Source organism: Pleurodeles waltl, chromosome 8 (assembly GCF_031143425.1).
Source record: "Pleurodeles waltl isolate 20211129_DDA chromosome 8, aPleWal1.hap1.20221129, whole genome shotgun sequence".
In the NCBI taxonomy this organism is placed as follows: Eukaryota; Metazoa; Chordata; class Amphibia; order Caudata; family Salamandridae; genus Pleurodeles; species Pleurodeles waltl.
Genome location: NC_090447.1, coordinates 1,498,604,182 through 1,498,622,643, shown reverse-complemented (window position 1 = coordinate 1,498,622,643; position 18,462 = coordinate 1,498,604,182). Strand labels below are relative to the sequence as shown.

The following is an 18,462-nucleotide window of genomic DNA, read 5'->3' as shown; positions in this document are numbered from 1 at the left end:
CCTACCTTAACTCATCTATGGTATCTAACAAATGCTCCCTCCATACCCTTTACCAATTTCTCTTAATAAATCCTCCCCAAGCAATCCATCGTGCTCTTAATCTAATGTTAGTTTTTATTCAGCAAAACTACTTATTACAAATCAAGCTGAGTCTCAAACACCCATAACCACTTCACTGCAATTATTGAACCATGAATCTATTATACAGACAGCAGCAAAACAGTCGCTTTACTAGATACGGATCTTTCATTGTAAGGATACAGCACTGGATCATTCAATTAGCAAATGTCTCCTTATTGTTACGTTGTCAAACTCTCTGGCCTGCCACCACTCAAATGAGGAAACTACCATCAACGTAAAAACCCTTTCAGGAGCATGTATTCTTTTAAGGGCACCACTGATATCTTCTTGAAGGAGCTGGACTCTGCACCGTCCCCCAAACCCCTTCAGCACTTGGGTCATTTAAGCCCTGATAAGAAGAAAGATTTACAGACAGCCGTTTAAAAATCTATCACATCAGCTATTCACATGTATCCATGACCAGGATGTGCAAACACTACTGGGCAGTTTAAACCAACTGAATTAATCATACATCATCTCAGTATCCAACTCCACAGCTTTTCACCCATAACCAACGACAACCCTCACTAACATCAGCAAGATAAATGGTTGTCAACCTATCTCCACACATTACGCCCACCAAAATTATGATCTCCTATATGAGGCAGTTGAAAGGGTCAGTGATGTGTGTTGGAATGGTCACTGATTAACATGCTTCTTTATAAGAGCAGAAAGCAATAAAACACATGTGAGGACTGCCTGTTGGTATCTGCAATAACCAATGCTGTGGAGGCAGTTTGTATCAGGTAAACAGCTGCTTGTCAGCTCCAGTAAGCAAATCGCATGTATGTTAACAGCCATCTGGCCACCGAAAATCCAAACTCTGCGGGTGATGAAGATGTTACTCCTCTTGAGTAACGATTTTTTTTTGGTGGCTGCTCTATCTGCAGGTTCATCATTTTAAGAACACTCTTCCAGGAGCTAGTCTGGATCCGAAGAACTTTCCCAGTAATTTCCCAGGGCACTGGTAGGTGGCATAGTTCAGCTTTTACCCTGTCCCACACTGGAAAGGACAAAGAAGTTATATAGCCATAAACCCTATGATCAGACCACAGCTTCTTTCCGAATTCTGTCTGTGCCGTTGGAAGCCGAGCCCGTAACTAATCAGATCGGATAATGTGCAGATCACTAAATTGGGACCTTTTTAAAGGTGCAGAAATGAGTCCACTTCACGGGAGGTGGATGGGTAGTAAGGAATCTACAGTTAAAGTAAACATCAGAAAGGTGGTTACCAAAGGTAAGTAACTTGGTCTTCTGATGGTTACTTTTAACTGCAGATTCTTACCTTGTGAATAGATCAAAGCAGTATAACCCAAGGTTGTGGGTTCATGGAATGACTCAAACCAGAAAGTCATAGAGGACTGAATGGGCAGTGTGTTACCTTAACGTGTGAACTGACATCCATGTTGCAACCTGACATGTCCAAGTCAGGAACTCCCCCATGCCAAAGCATTTCCAGCAGCCTTGGCACTTGTGGTATGATCCCTGTCGTTTTCTGAAGCCTGCTTCTTCGACAGTACATAGCAAGTTTTGATACAGATAAATATCCACCTTACAATGGTACTCTTCTGCATAGCTTAGCCCTCATTTTCCCCTGTGAAACCCACAAAGCTGATCAACCACCCCATGGTCCTTGTTACAATCAATGTAAAGGCTGAATAGCTATTTTGGGGGTCGAAATAATGAAGTATTTCCCTACTCTTTTAAGGAACAAGATGTAGCAAAGAACGCCGGAAGGATGAGAGTTTGTCTGACATGAAAAAAGCATCACAACCTTCGGCACAAATGCTGCATTAGTCCCTTACACCAGATTGTAAGGAAAAAGTTCTGTACGGTGGATTAGCAGACAGATTGCAAGCTAAAATTATCACACAGACTTTTGAGAGTGAGTGGACGCAAGGGACAGCAGTTCACTGGCTAGGAACCAAATTAAGGTCCCACTGCAGCATCACAAAAGACTTGGGGAGAAACATTTGAACAAGACCTTTCAGAAATCTCACTGTAGGAAAGTACCCTCTTTCTTGGCATGGTTACCCCCTTTTCTGCCTGATGTCAGTGTGACTGTTCACTGGGATCCTGCTAACCAGGACCCCAGTGATTATGTTCTCGCTCCCAAAACTCTATTTCATCCCACAATTGGCATACTGATGTCCCCATGTAAGCCCCTAGTATATGTTAACTAGGTACCCATGACATTGGGGTTCCAGGGGATACCTATGGACTGCAGCAGTTATTCTGCCACCCATAGGGAGCCCATGCAAAGGGTTCTGCAGGCCATGCAGAGTGCATGTACCGGTGTGTGATGGCACCCCTGCACTAGTAGAGGTGCCCCCACAAACTCCAGACCCATTTTCCTGGACTTTGAGTGTGGGGATGCCATTTTACAGGTGTCTTGGACATAGGTCACTACCTATGCCCAGCTACATAACAGTAACTACGAACTTAGTTATGTTGGTATCAAACATGTTGGAATCATACCCAAATACTTTTGCAAGTATTGGTTGTATGATTCCATGTCCTCTGGAGGCTCAGGAGAGGACCCCCAGCATTGCTTCCACAGCCTTCTGAGGTTTTCCAGGCAGCCCCAGCTGCTGCCACCTTACAAACCGGTTTCTGCCCTCTTGTTGCTTAAGCAGCTGAAGCCCAGGAAGGCAGAACAAAGTATTTCCTTTGGGAGAGGGGTGTTGCACCCTCTCGCTTTGGAAATAGGTATTACATGGCTTAGGAGGGGTAGCCTCTCCAAGCCACTGGTAAGCTTTGAAGGGCACATTTGGTGCTCTCCGTGCATAAACCACTCTACACCGGTTCACGGACCTCCACTCCCTGCTCTGGCGCGAAACTGGACAATGGAAAGGCAGGAGGCCACTCCCCTGTCCATCACATCCCACGGGTGGTGCCCAGAGCTGCTCCAGAGAGTCGCTGGGTTCTGCCATCTTAAATCCAAGATTGGCAAGAAACTCTGGGAACATTTGAGTGGCCAGGCCAGGCCGGTGAAACCAGAGCTCCCTCCTGATAGGTGGCCAATCCCCCTTTCAGAGCTATTTAGGGTCTCTCATTTGGGTGGTTCCCCAGATTCAGCTTGCAAGATTACAACAGGAATCCTCTGCAAACCTTACTTTGACTTCTGACCAAAGAAACTGCATCTGGACTCTCCAGAACCCGACAATCTCCTACAAAGACGAAGACTTTGCCTCCAAAATTGTTTATCCAGCTCCTTCCAGCTTCTACAACATTTCCCCGGTTGTGCATCCTCAGAGGAAAGCCCATCTTCAGTCTACACAGGCCAGAAGGAATCTCCCTTGGAGTGAAGGAGTCACTCTCCTGCATCTGCAGGCACCAACACCAACGATGACCGACTGCGCAGATCCCCTCTCCTGCTGAGCTGCATGGATCCTGCAGCATGGGTAGTGGTTGGAAGTGGTCCAGACGGTCCTCTCTACCAGCTGTCCAACTCTGGTGGAGGTAAGCCCTTGCCTTCCCACGCAGGACAGTACTCCTGTGCACCGCGTCATTTGCAGCTGCCAAGGCTTGTTGGCACTTCTTCCCAGGGGGCTTCAGGTAGCTCCAGCCACCAGCACTCCTTCCTGCGATGCGCAGCTCACTTAGTGGCTCTCCTGCGGTGTGGGATCCTTCTTCGTAGTGCTGCCTGGGCTCCTTTTGCACCTTCTGTGTCCCTGTCCTGTGAGACTCCTGTGCGTGCTGCCTGTGCTTCTGTGGGCTCTCTGCAATGTTGAGGTTCCCCTCGGATTCCTTCTACTGGATTGAGTCCTCCTGGGCCTTGCTGGTCATGCAGCACCACTTTCCGCCAACCGCAAGTTTTGCCTGTGCCAAGGCTTGTTGGTGGAATCCAGAAACGCAAAACCAACCGCAATCTTCCTTCCGGTGTGGGACATCACCTGCATACTCCAGGAACTCTACTCCGACTTCAGGGCTGCAGTGCTGACTTCTCTTCTGCGCAGTCGACTAACTCCTGCAATCCTCAGCTTGTTGGGTATGCCTATTTCTGACACCTAGTGTATATATCTTGTATTCTTTGATGTGTGTAAGTGCTGTGTGACTAGTGGGATGAGCTTTGCAGGTCTTCTAGATAAGCCTTTGCTGCTCATCCACTGCTACCTCTAGAGAGCCTGGCTTCTAGACACTGCATACATTTCACTAATAAGGGATACCTGGACCCGGTATAAGGTACCGACCACACACCAGCCCAGCTTCCTACACTCAGTAATCGTTCGGTTTTAAATTGTACGTCATGAAAAGATGACAGACTTGAGGATGTGAGGATAAAGAATACTGACTTATAAGCATGATGACTGGTGATTGTCAAACCCAAGCACGAAGTATTCGTTGGTATTGAATTCGTGGTATAAGGAGTTACACATTTTTTGTTTTGACCAAGTGAAAAGCAGACATCACTTTCGGTAGCAAAGAAGACACGTGCCAATTCACTAGATGCATTTGATATGTTGCAAGGAGCATGGAAAAGGGATCCTGGTGACTTAAGAGAAAGAATGGCAGGATGCCAGAATGTTGAAGGAAGAATTTCAGGATGTCCCAGAATGATAGCGATAGCCATGCAGATATGAGCAATTCAATTGAGAATATTGCACAACTCTAGACTATGGTGTTCTGGAACCATACCCTCCCCCACCTACACTAGATGCAGGTCTGTAGAAAGAAACTTTACCCACACTATCCGGACATGCCCAGTGATTCAACAATATGGGGATGGGAGTTGAGAGCACTGGGCCTCGGGTGGCCCATTACCACCTGATCCTAAACTCACACCGCTACATATTAGAGAAGAGTTGGACTCCCATAGATACAAGTCTATATAGGACTCGTGGTAGAAGTGAATGATACAGGCAGATTGGGGGTTGAGGAGGTGCATCATGCCAGGAGATCAGATCACTGTATGTTAGGGGAAATGCCCGTCTACAACTCAAGATGTTGTCCACAAAAGTTTATTAAGATCTGGTCTGACTGGTGGGAGTACTGGGGAGTTATTGTGGAGGGAGAGAGGTCTGAATACGACTGCACTTGGGAACTCGCAAAAGATGAAAATATATGATGAGTGAGGATGTGTGTGCCAAATCACCACTATGCTTCCTGTGAAGTCTTGGTCTATACTTTTCAGGTGATGGTCTGAACAGGGTTTCAATTGAGGGCCATCGTTGCATGCTCCATATTGAGAAAGGCTAATAAATTATATTGTTTTTAATTAAAGAAAGAAAACAAAAGGGTGGGGGAGAGAGAAGTGCCTAAAACTACTTTGTACTAAAATGACCATGAATAGTGATCGGACATGATGTCATTGGCAATAGGAAGAATGTTTACAGGTTCAGGACTTAAATAGAGCAACTGCTCATCAGCTGAAAATGGACATTAACATGGTTCAAATCACACACAGGAACAATAAACAGAGTGAGACAAAACAAGTAAACTACACCCCTAAGAAAATGTGCCAGATATGGTGACAAACAAAGCTAGCCAGAACGACACAAGTAACACTTTACAGTTGCCAATACTAGGCACTGTCTGGCAAGAAAGTATGAAGCATAGGGCACAAGAAAATTGGGACTGAAAAAGGTTCAGCCTTTGCAACACAATACTGAACAAACTTCTTCCATGAACCACAGATGTAGATTTTGTGACAGATTTCTTGGAAGCCAAGAGGACATCTGCAATGTCAGCCAGAAAATAGGATTTTAGTTAATGCTCAATCTATACGTGCAGCTATAGTGCTTCTGGATATAGAAGAAATACCTGGCCATTGTACTACGAATGCAGGACCTCCTTTTGGGCGAGTGGAAGATGGGCCCAAAAGCACAGTTCATCAAAGAAGGGACACCAAATATCAAACACCAATAGGTATTTTTTTTAAATCAGGCCCTTCCAGAATACTTTTAAAAGCAAGAATAAGAAATGAGTTCACAAATATTCATAATGAAGAATGTACCTGGATCAATGAAGTGGTGGAAGCAGTCCAGTATGCCATTGCTTAGGGTATATCGAATCGATCCAATCTCACAAGGCAAGAAGCGTTGCTCACAGTGTGGAGGCAGCTCACCATGGCTCAAAATATTAATAAAGTAAAATGTGCCCCAAGGAAAATCTAAAGGAAGATACATCAACAAAAATGCAAAGTGAAACATGATGTACCCATACAGGAGTTAATATTTTAAGACGCAGCTAGCTCAACAATTCCTTATGTTCAAGATGAACGAGTTACTTACCTTCGGTAACGACTTTTCTGGTGGATACATTAGCTACCTGTGGATTCCTCACCTAATGAATACTCCCATGGCGCCAGCATTCGACGGAAATCTTCTTACTAGTCTCTGCACGTCGACGAGGACGTCACTCTAGCCCACGCGACGCCGTCTGACGTCATACAGGCAATAAGAGGTCCTCGACGACGTGCGGACGTCAGTACCAATCATTTTTTTACGTGCATGAGAACAACCAGGCAATGCAATGAAAGAGCAAGGCAACATCCCATTATATTGTAAAAATACACAACATTGCATGAATAACTGTAAATCTTTATATATATATATATATATATATATATATATATATATATAAAACTCTTTTAAAATATATACACACATCAAGTATATACACAAAGATATATACATATATACATATATATAAATATATTATATACACATCTATTGCACCCTCAAAGACCAAGAGGAGCGTACTCAAGGATTACTTGGTAAGACCAGAAAGGCAACGGGGAGGCGGGTGGGACCGTGAGGAATCCACAGGTAGCTAATGTAGCCACCAGAAAAGTCGTTACCGAAGGTAAGTAACTCGTTCTTCTGATGGATACAACTACCTGTGGATTCCTCACCTAATGAATAGAGTCCCAAAGCAGTACCACGCCCGGCGGTGGGTGCCTAAATGGTCAAACCAAGAAATCCTGCAGCACTGACCGTGCAAAATGGCCGTCCCTTCTAACCTCAGAATCCAAACAGTAATGTTTTGCAAAAGTGTGAAGGGACGACCAAGTTGCGGCCTTGCAGATGTCGACCACAGGAACACCTCTGGCCAAGGCCGAAGTGGCCGACTTAGCTCTGGTGGAATGAGCTCTAATGCCCTCAGGAGGATCCTTCTTTGCCAAGGAGTAACATATTTTAATGCAAAGAACAACCCACCTGGATAGTGTTCTCTTGTGGACTGCCTTTCCTCTCCTCTTGCCCACGTATCCAATAAACAGCTGATCCTCCAGCCTGAAATCCTTTGTTCTATCAATAAAGAAGCTCAACGCTCTCTTTGGGTCCAGACGGTGCAGTCTTTCTTCCTCTTTGGAAGGATGAGGCGGAGGATAGAACGTGGACAAAGTAATTGCCTGAGCCAAATGGAAGGGTGAAACAACCTTCGGGAGGAAAGCAGCCTTGGTCCTCAACACCACCTTATCCCCATAAAAAGTTGTATAAGGGGGCTTTACTGATAAGGCCTGCAACTCACTCACTCTCCTTGCTGATGTTATAGCTATCAGGAAGACTGTTTTTAAAAACAAATACCTTAAGGGGCAAGAATGCATAGGTTCAAAAGGGGACCCCATAAGGAAAGTCAGGACCAAGGACAAATCCCATTGCGGCATAACGAATGGCTTTGGAGGATATTTATTTAGAAGACCTTTCAAGAATCTGATAACAATAGGGGATTTAAATAAAGATGGTTGGTCTGGAAGACATATGAAGGCTGACAAGGCCGATAAATAACCCTTAATGGTAGCCACTGCACAACCTTTCTGCGCTAGAGACAGAGCAAAAGACAAAACGTCCGATAGATGAGCATGCAAAGGATCAATCTGCCTCTCTCCACACCACGCAACAAATTTAGACCATCTATTAGCGTAGATAGATTTAGTGGAGTGTCGCCTGGCCGCTAATATAACATCCACTACCTCAGGCGGGAGAGAGAAGGAACTCAGGTTGTCCCGTTCAATCTCCAGGCATGTAGGTGCAGACTCTGGAGGTTGGGGTGTAGAACCTGCCCCTGCGACTGCGAGAGGAGGTCTGCCCTGAAAGGGAGACGGAGCGGCGGGCACATTGAGAGTTGGAGAAGGTCGGAATACCATACCCTCCTTGGCCAATCCGGAGCTATTAGGATGACTAGAGCCCGGTCCTGGCGAATCTTCCTCAATACTCGAGGAATCAAGGGTATGGGAGGAAACGCGCAAAGCAACTGGCAGCACCAGGTTATTTGAAACGCGTCCCCCAACGCTCCCTGCATCGGATACTGAAGGCTGCAGAACAACGGACAATGCGCGTTCTCTCGAGTGGCGAACAGATCTACCCGAGGAAACCCCCACCTCTGGAAGATTAAACGGACTTGATCTGGATGGAGACGCCACTCGTGGTCTGCCGAGAAGTGGCGACTGAGACTGTCCGCACGCACGTTCAAAACTCCGGCCAGATGGTTTGCTATCAAGCAAATCTGATGGTCCTTTGCCCTGGACCATAGTCGAAGAGCTTCTCTGCAGAGAAGGTACGACCCCACTCCTCCCTGCTTGTTTATGTACCACATCGTGGTAGTATTGTCCGTTAGGACCTGTACCGACTGACCACGAAGGGAAGGGAGGAAGGCCTTGAGAGCCAGACGTACAGCCCGTAACTCTAACAGATTGATGTGAAACATCTGTTCCTCTGGAGACCAAAGACCTTTGATCTCCAGATCCCCCAGATGAGCTCCCCACCCTAGAGTGGAAGCATCCGTTATGACTGTGACCACTGGTGGCGACTGCTGGAACGGCTTTCCTTGTGAAAGATTGTTGCTTGCAATCCACCACTTCAAATCCACAGCAGCATCTCTGGAGATCTTGACAGTACCCTCTAGATCCCCTTTGTGTTGAGACCACTGCCTTCGGAGGCACCACTGAAGAGCCCTCATGTGCCAGCGAGCATGCGTGACCAACAGAATGCAGGAGGCAAAAAGACCGAGCAGACGAAGGACCTTGAGGACTGGAACTACCGCTCCATTTTGAAACATTGGAACCAAATCCTGAATATCTTGAATCCGCTGAGGCGGAGGAAAGGCCCGACCCAATGTTGTATCCAGTACTGCCCCTATGAACAGGAGGCGCTGAGAGGGCTCTAGGTGAGATTTGGGCTCGTTCACCGAAAAACCCAGGTCGAACAACAACTGGGTTGTTGACTGCAGATGATGCGACACAAGCTCTGGGGACTTGGCTTTGATCAACCAGTCGTCCAAGTAAGGGAATACTGCTATCCCCTTCCTTCTGAGTTCTGCCGCAACCACCGACATCACCTTCGTGAAGACTCGAGGTGCTGAAGTAAGACCAAACGGAAGGACCGCAAACTGATAGTGTTGCGATCCCACCACAAACCGGAGATACTTCCTGTGTGACTTGAGTATCGGGATATGAAAGTAAGCATCCTGCAAGTCGACAGACACCATCCAGTCTTCCATGTTCAACGCCAAAAGCACCTGTGCTAGGGTCAGCATCTTGAACTTTTCCTGCTTGAGGAACCAATTCAAGATCCTCAGGTCCAGAATTGGTCTCAAACGACCATCCTTCTTGGGAATCAGGAAATACCTTGAGTAACATCCTCGACCCCTTTCCTGCTCCGGGACCAACTCCACTGCGCCCTTTGAAAGGAGGACTTGCACCTCCTGTTCTAGCAACAGGAGGTGTTCTTCTGAACAATAAGAAGGGCGGGGCGGGAACTCCCGAAAGGGAAGGGTGTAGCCTTTTCCCACAACACTGAGAACCCAAGTGTCCGATGTAACAGTCTTCCATTTGGTGAGAAAATGCTGTAATCTTCCCCCTACAGGAGAGGAGTGAGTGGGAAATGGTGGAAGCCTAAGGCTGCTTCCCCTGCTGCACCCCGGCAGAGGATGAGGAAGAGGCAGAGTGCTGCTGAGAGGCTCCTCTGGTGCGGACCCTACCTCTCCCCCTGAAAGATCTATAGGGATGGGAAGAAGCAGGTTGCTGATATCTCCCCCGAAAGGAAGAGGAGGAAGAGCCACGCCCAAATCCACGAAACCTCCTGAAGAATCTGGAAGAGGCCGTGGAAGAAGGAGCTTGGAGCCCTAACGACTTAGCCGTGGCCCTGCTTTCCTTAAAACGTTCCAAGGCCGAATCAGCCTTAGCTCCAAACAGTTTGTCCCCATCAAACGGGAGATCCAACAATGTGGACTGTACATCTGCAGAAAAGCCCGAGTTACGGAGCCAGGCCTGTCTCCTTGCCACCACAGTTGTGCCCATTGCCCTGGCTACCGAGTCGGTGGTATCCAGTCCCGTCTGGATAATTTGGGTCGCAGCAGCCTGGGCATTTGAGACAAGATCCAAAAGACCCTGGGGAAGCTCTGTAAACGAAGAGGAAATGTCATCCATCAGAGCATGAATATACCTCCCCAGGATACAGGTTGCATTGGTGGCTTTTAATGCCAGACTGCAGGACGAAAAAATCTTCTTCGACTGCGCCTCTAGCTTCTTTGAATCTCTGTCCCCAGGCACCGTCGGAAAAGAACCAGGCGCTGACTTGGACGAACAGGAGGCCTGCACCACCAAGCTCTCCGGCGTAGGGTGCCTAGATAGGAAACCAGGGTCAGTTGGAGCCACCCGATACCTCCTGGCCACGGCTCTGAACTGCTGGGGAAGATGCCGGCCTCTTCCACACCTCTAACACCGGATCCAGCAGAGCGTCATTAAATGGCAACAGAGGCTCCGCCGCGGCTGAGGCCGGATGTAGCACCTCTGTTAAAAGGTTTTGTTTTGCCTCCACCACCGGCAAAGGCAGGTCCAAAAAACTAGCTGCCTTCCGTACCACTGCATGAAAGGAAGCAGCCTCCTCAGTATATTCCCCCGGGGACGAAAGGTCCCACTCAGGGGAAGTGTCCAGCCCACTGGCCGACTCCAGTCCACGCAGCCCATCACCCGAGTCCTCTAGCTCTCCTTCCTCTAGGGCTCGTTGGTACTCCTGCTCTTCTAATACATGGAGAGCACGTCTCCTTGAATGAAGTCGTTGCTCAATACGCGGAGTCGACAATGCCTCCGCCGAAGTCGAAGATCGGCGCCGATCTTCAGAAGCCACCGACGCCGCGTCCGGCGCCACAGGTAACTTCGGCGCCGACGAAAGAGCAGCTGAAGCAGATGGACCCACCGGAGTCACAGGCCGAAATCCCGACGTCGACGGGATGGAAATCCCCGGGGCCAATCCTTCTGAAGCCACCGGAGCGGCCACCGGCGCCGACACTGGCGCCGAGCCCATGTTCCCAAACGGGAGAAAGGGCATAAAGGGTGCCGGCCGAAGAGGCGCAGGATCACCCAAAGAAAAGGCCAAAGGCCCAGCCGGAGCACCCCCTGGAGCCATCTGTTGGAAGATGGCATACATCGCATTCAAGAATGCGGAACTATCGGCTCCAGGGGTGGGAAAAGCCGGATACTGAGGTGCCTGTCTCGGAGGCGACCCCGACGCCGGCCTCGGCGTCTGCGCCGGAGAAAACACTTGAGGCTCCAATACCTCAATCACCGACGCCTGTCCAGGTGAAGTTGGAGACGCCGGAGAGGGCAACGGCGTCGAAGGATGCGGCGTAACCGTGGGACTGATCTCCCATGTCCTTCGGCGCCGATCCGAAGACCTGGAACGAGTCTCCTTTGAATGACGCCGAGATTCTCTACGGCGCCGGGAGTCTCGATGACGCCGATGTCTTGGGTAAGAAGACTTCTTGTGATGTTTCTCCTTTGATTTTGCCATAAACAGCTTCGCCTCACGTTCCTTGAGGGCCTTTGGATTCATGTGCTGGCATGAATCACAAGTCGAGACGTCGTGGTCGGAGCTCAAACACCAAAGGCAATCGGAATGAGGATCCGTCACCGACATCTTGCCTCCACACTCACGACAAGGCTTAAATCCAGACTTTCTCTGCGACATTATTACCACAGCGAAAGACTACGCAGCAAGATATACACTGTAACCGCAAAAGTAACAGTTGCTCCCTCGAAGATAACCGTTTCGAATGCACGGAAAAAAGGGAACTGACGTCCGCACGTCGTCGAGGACCTCTTATTGCCTGTATGACGTCAGACGGCGTCGCGTGGCATAGAGTGACGTCCTCGTCGACGTTCAGAGACTAGTAAGAAGATTTCCGTCGAATGCTGGCGCCATGGGAGTATTCATTAGGTGAGGAATCCACAGGTAGTTGTATCCATCAGAAAAACTGGATTTTAATCAGTACATCTAGCCCTACTTTTATGATAGTGCTGCCATATGAATCTATAAGGACCAGAACACAACAGACATTGGTTGCAGGTGAAGCAAATAGATCTAGTCTTGACAGGCTGTGTCTTAGCTCCATTTCTTCAATGTTTTAGTCAAAGAATATGCCTCAAAATAGAAAAACACACTGTCCTATGCATGCAACAAAAAAAGAAAAGAACACAATCTTACAGAACAGTACGAGTGCTTCTCAACAGGCAGGTGTACTTAATGCAGGTATATAAACCCTTTAGTTTAATAAACAGTGCAGGAAAATGCATTTAACATACTGAATAAAAGTTATCAACGACTATTAGCTACTGTAACTTGAGGGCAGTTTAAACAGAATGACGGCAAATATACTGAAAGATAAAAAGCCTGGAAAGAGGAACCATTACCAAAGACATGTATTTTTGTCACATCACTAGCAATACTTTAGGTGGGTGTGCACATGATCAGTTAAGATTGCCAATGACTGAAGTGGACCTATACATGCACCATACCGTATCCTCTGGTGGTCAGAAGCAAGATGTGAATTACGGCTGAACAAAAACGTATGAAGAAGTATGACAAAGCCCATCTGAATATGTAGGTGTGCAGGCATATTTTTTTTTATATATATATATATATATATATATATATATATATATATATATATATGGAAAATGTCACTTACCCAGTGTACATCTGTTCGTGGCATTAGTCGCTGCAGATTCACATGCTGTGCACAGTCCGCCATCTGGTGTTGGGCTCGGAGTGTTACAAGTTGTTTTCTTCGAAGAAGTCTTTTCGAGTCACGAGACCGAGGGACTCCTCCCATTTCGACTCCATTGCGCATGGGCGTCGACTCCATCTTAGATTGTTTTGCCCGCAGAGGGTGAGGTAGGAGTTGTGTATGCTAGTAATAGTGCCCATGCAATGGAGTGAATGCGTATGTACATAATAAAGTTTTAAGTAATATATTTACAAATGTACAAATGTTTAAGATCTACTTCTAAACGGCTACAGGCTCCGGGGGAGGCGGGTGGGCGCATGTGAATCTGCAGCGACTAATGCCACGAACAGATGTACACTGGGTAAGTGACATTTTCCGTTCGATGGCATGTGTAGCTGCAGATACACATGCTGTGCATAGACTAGTAAGCAGTTATCTCCCCAAAAGCAGTGGATCAGCCTGTAGGAGTTGAAGTAGTTTGAAATAATTTTCTTAATACAGCTTGACCTACTGTTGCTTGTTGTGCATTTAGCACATCTACACAGTAGTGCTTGGTAAATGTATGAGGCGTAGACCATGTTGCTGCCTTACATATTTCGTTCATTGGAATATTTCCTAGAAAGGCCATGGTAGCACCTTTCTTTCTGGTTGAGTGTGCCTTTGGTGTAATAGGCAGTTCTCTTTTAGCTTTAAGATAGCAGGTTTGAATGCACTTAACTATCCATCTAGCAATGCCTTGTTTTGAAATTGGATTTCCTGTATGAGGTTTTTGAAAGGCGATAAATAGTTGTTTTGTCTTTCGAATTAGTTTTGTTCTGTCAATGTAGTACATTAGTGCTCTTTTGATGTCTAATGTATGTAGTGCTCTTTCGGCTACAGAATCTGGCTGTGGGAAGAACACTGGTATTTCTACCGTTTGATTTAAGTGGAACGGTGAGATTACTTTTGGTAAAAATTTAGGATTGGTCCGTAGAACAACTTTATTTTTGTGTATTTGAATAAATGGTTCTTGAATGGTAAATGCTTGAATTTCACTCACTCTTCTTAGAGATGTGATGGCAATTAAAAATGCAACCTTCCACGTTAAATATTGCATTTCACAAGAGTGCATGGGCTTAAAAGGTGGACCCATGAGTCGTGTTAGGACAATGTTGAGGTTCCATGAAGGAACTGGTGGTGTTCTTGGTGGTATAATTCTCTTTAGGCCTTCCATAAACGCCTTTATGACTTATCTTAAACAATGAAATTGAGTGCGTAATTTGTAGGTAAGCAGAAATTGCCGTAAGATGTATTTTAATGGAAGAGAAAGCTAGGTTAGATTTTTGCAAATGTAGTAAGTATCCTACTATTTCTTTTGCAGATGTGTGTAAAGGTTGAATTTGATTAGTATGGCAGTAATAAACAAATCTTTTCCACTTATTTGCATAGCAGTGTCTAGTGGTAGGTTTTCTAGCTTGTTTTATGACCTCCATACATTCTTGTGTGAGGTCTAAGTGCCCGAATTCTAGGAATTCAGGAGCCAAATTGCTAGATTCAACGATGCTGGATTTGGATGTCTGATCTGTTGTTTGTGTTGTGTTAACAGATCTGGTCTGTTGGGTAGTTTGACATGAGGTACTACTGAAAGGTCTAGTAGTGTTGTGTACCAAGGTTGCCTTGCCCATGTTGGTGCTATTAGTATGAGTGAGTTTGTTTTGACTCAACCTGTTTACTAGATATGGAAGGAGAGGGAGAGGGAGAAAAACGTACGCAAATATCCCTGACCAGTTCATCCATAGAGCATTGCCTTGGGATTGATCTTGTGGGTACCTGGATGCGAAGTTTTGGCATTTTGAGGTTTCCTTTGTTGCAAATAGATCTATTTGAGGTGTTCTCCAAATTTGAAAGTAATTGTTTAGTATTTGGGGGTGAATTTCCCATTTGTGGGTTTGTTGGTGAACTCGAGAGAGATTGTCTGCCAACTGGTTCTGAATCCCTGGAATAAATTGTGCTATTAGGCGAATGTGGTTGTGAATCGCCCAATGCCATATTTTTTGTGTTAGGAGGCACAACTGTGTCGAGTGTGTCTTTCCTTGTTTGTTTAGATAATACATTGTTGTCATGTTGTCTGTTTTGACAAGAATGTATGTTTGGGATATTATGGGTTGAAATGCATTCAGCGCTAGAAATACTGCTAACAGTTCTAGGTGACAAACAGTTAGGAGCACACCTGCCTAACATCCCAGCAAATAATCTGCCCCATTGCATCATGATAAATGTAGTTTCCTCAAAAAACGAACTCAGTTACTTTTAAATATTTCACCTCTAAATAGGTGCAGCCTTTGCTGTGCATCTCTGGACACGTGTTTCTGGGTTAATCTCTTCTTCAGCAGAGAACAAGTTTGCGGGGTGCTGGAAATGCTGCCATTAATCATCCGGTTTCAATACCTCTTCACTGGCATGCTCCAGAGCTCGTCAGCCCAGTGGCTCAAGGGAGCCTTTTTAAAGTCACAAACAGTTAGGAGCACATCTGCCTAACATCCCAGCAAATAATCTGCCCCATTGCATCATGATAAATGTAGTTTCCTCAAAAAACGAACTCAGTTACTTTTAAATATTTCACCTCTAAATAGGTGCAGCCTTTGCTGTGCATCTCTGGACACATGTGTTTCTGGGTTAATCCCTTCTTCAGCAGAGAACAAGTTTGCGGGGTGCTGGAAATGCTGCCATTAATCATCCGGTTTCAATACCTCTTCACTGGCATGCTCCAGAGCTCGTCAGCCCAGTGGCTCAAGGGAGCCTTTTTAAAGTCACAAACAGTTAGGAGCACATCTGCCTAACATCCCAGCAAATAATCTGCCCCATTGCATCATGATAAATGTAGTTTCCTCAAAAAACGAACTCAGTTACTTTTAAATATTTCACCTCTAAATAGGTGCAGCCTTTGCTGTGCATCTCTGGACACATGTGTTTCTTGGTTAATCCCTTCTTCAGCAGAGAACAAGTTTGCGGGGTGCTGGAAATGCTGCCATTAATCATCCGGTTTCAATACCTCTTCACTGGCATGCTCCAGAGCTCGTCAGCCCAGTGGCTCAAGGGAGCCTTTTTAAAGTCACACACAGTTAGGAGCACACCTGCCTAACATCCCAGCAAATAATCTGCCCCATTGCATCATGATAAATGTAGTTTCCTTAAAAAACGAACTCAGTTACTTTTAAATAACAGTTCTAGGTGATTTATGTGAAACTGCCTCTGATGTATGTCCCATTGTCCTTGGATGCTGTGTTGATTGAGGTGTGCTCCCCACCCTGTCATGGAAGCATCCGTCGTTATGACGTATTGTGGCACTGGGTCTTGGAAAGGCCGCCCTCGGTTTAAATTTGTACTGTTCCACCATAGAAGCGAGATGTATGTTTGGTGGTCTATCAACACCAGATCTAGAACTTGACCCTGTGCTTGTGACCATTGTGATGCTAGGCACTGTTGTAAGGGCCGCATGTGCAATCTTGCGTTTGGGACAATGGCTATGCATGAAGACATCATGCCTAGGAGTTTCATTACCTTTTTGACTTGTATCTTTTGTGTTGGATACATGGCCTGTATTACCTTGTGAACTGTTTGAACCCTTTGTGGACTTGGAGTGGCAATCCCTTTTGCTGTGTTGATTGTCGCTCCTAAGTATTGCTGTGTTTGACACGGCAAAAGGTGTGACTTCGCGTAGTTGATGGAGAAACCTAGCCTGTGAAGGGTCTGTATGACATATTTTGTGTGCTGTGAACACTGTCTTAGCGTGTTGGTTTTGATTAACCAGTCGTCTAAGTACGGGAACACATGTATTTGCTGCCTTCTGATATGTGCAGCTACTACTGCCAGGCATTTTGTAAAAACTCTTGGCGCAGTTGTTATTCCGAATGGCAACACTTTGAATTGGTAATGTATTCCTTGGAATACGAACCTTAGGTATTTCCTGTATGAAGGATGTATTGGTATATGGAAATACGCATCTTTTAGGTCTAATGTTGTCATGTAATCTTGCTGTTTGAGCAGTGGGATTATGTCTTGTAACGTGACCATGTGAAAGTGGTCTGATTTGATGCAGGTATTTAGTGTTCTGAGATCTAGTATTGGTCTCAGAGTTTTGTCCTTTTTGGGTATTAGAAAGTACAGTGAGTAAACTCGTGTGTTTTTTTTGTAGATTTGGTACTAATTCTACTGCGTCCTTTTGTAGCAATGCTTGAACTTCTAGCCCTAGAAGATCTAGATGTTGTTTTGACATATTGTGTGTTTTCGGTGGGATGTTTGGAGGGAATTGGAGAAATTCTATGCAATAACCATGCTGGATAATTGCTAAGACCCAAGTGTCTGTTGTTATTTCCTCCCAAAGTTTGTAAAATTGGCTTAGTCTCCCCCCCCCAGGTGTTATGTGATGGGGTTGTGTGACTTGTGAGTCACTGTTTATTTTGAGGAGTTTTGGGGCCTTGGAATTTTCCTCGATTTCTTGGGAATTGGCCCCCTCTATATTGCCCCCGAAAACCTCCCCTCTGATATTGACCCTGGAAAGTAGGCCTTGTTTGTGAGGTTGTGGTTTCTGTGGGTTGACCTCGAAACCCTCCCCTAAAAGGTGTTTTTCGAAATGTGCCTCTGCTCTGCGGGGAGTAGAGTGCACCCATGGCTTTGGCTGTATCGGTGTCTTTTTTGAGTTTCTCAATGGCAGTGTCTACCTCCGGGCCAAACAATTGCTGTTCATTAAATGGCATATTGAGCACAGCTTGTTGGATTTCCGGCTTGAACCCTGAAGTGCGCAGCCATGCGTGCCTTCGTATCGTGATTGCAGTGTTTATTGTCCTTGCAGCTGTATGTGCTGCATCCATGGAAGACCGTATCTGATTATTTGAGATACTTTGTCCCTCTTCTACCACCTGTTGCGCTCTTTTTGGAACTCCTTGGGTAAGTGTTCGATGAAATGTTGCATTTCATCCCAATGAGCTCTGTCGTATCTTGCGAAAAGTGCTTGTGAATTGGCAATACGCTATTGATTTGCTGCTTGTGCTGCAACCCTTTTTCCCGCAGCATCAAATTTGCGGCTCTCTTTGTCTGGAGGTGGTGCGTCTCCTGAGGTATGAGAGTTGGCTCTCTTACGAGCTGCCCCGACAACTACTGAGTGTGGTGTTAGTTGTGTTGTAATAAAGATTGGATCTGTTGGCGGTGGCTTGTACTTTTTCTCCACCCTTTGAGTTATGGCTCTGCCTTTAACTGGATCCTGAAATATTTGTTTTGAATGTCTAAGCATTCCTGGGAGCATGGGAAGGCTTTGGCACTGGCTATGGGTGGAGGATAGGGTGTTAAACAGAAAGTCATCCTCAATTGGTTCAGAATGTAAGGTGACGTTGTGAAATTCGGCTGCCCTTGCGACCA

General features: G+C 46.1%; 1 protein-coding gene across 3 annotated transcripts in view; it reads right to left on the bottom strand.

Annotated features, from left to right (window-relative positions):
* MAEL (maelstrom spermatogenic transposon silencer) overlaps positions 1-18,462 on the bottom strand; it is a 999,863-nt gene that overhangs the window by 796,756 nt on the left and 184,645 nt on the right. For all 3 annotated transcript variants that reach the window (XM_069202741.1, XM_069202739.1, XM_069202740.1), the window contains exon 4: positions 6,077-6,232. In XM_069202741.1, coding sequence (XP_069058842.1) covers positions 6,077-6,232 — 156 coding nt within the window. The remainder of the gene's footprint in view (positions 1-6,076; positions 6,233-18,462) is intronic.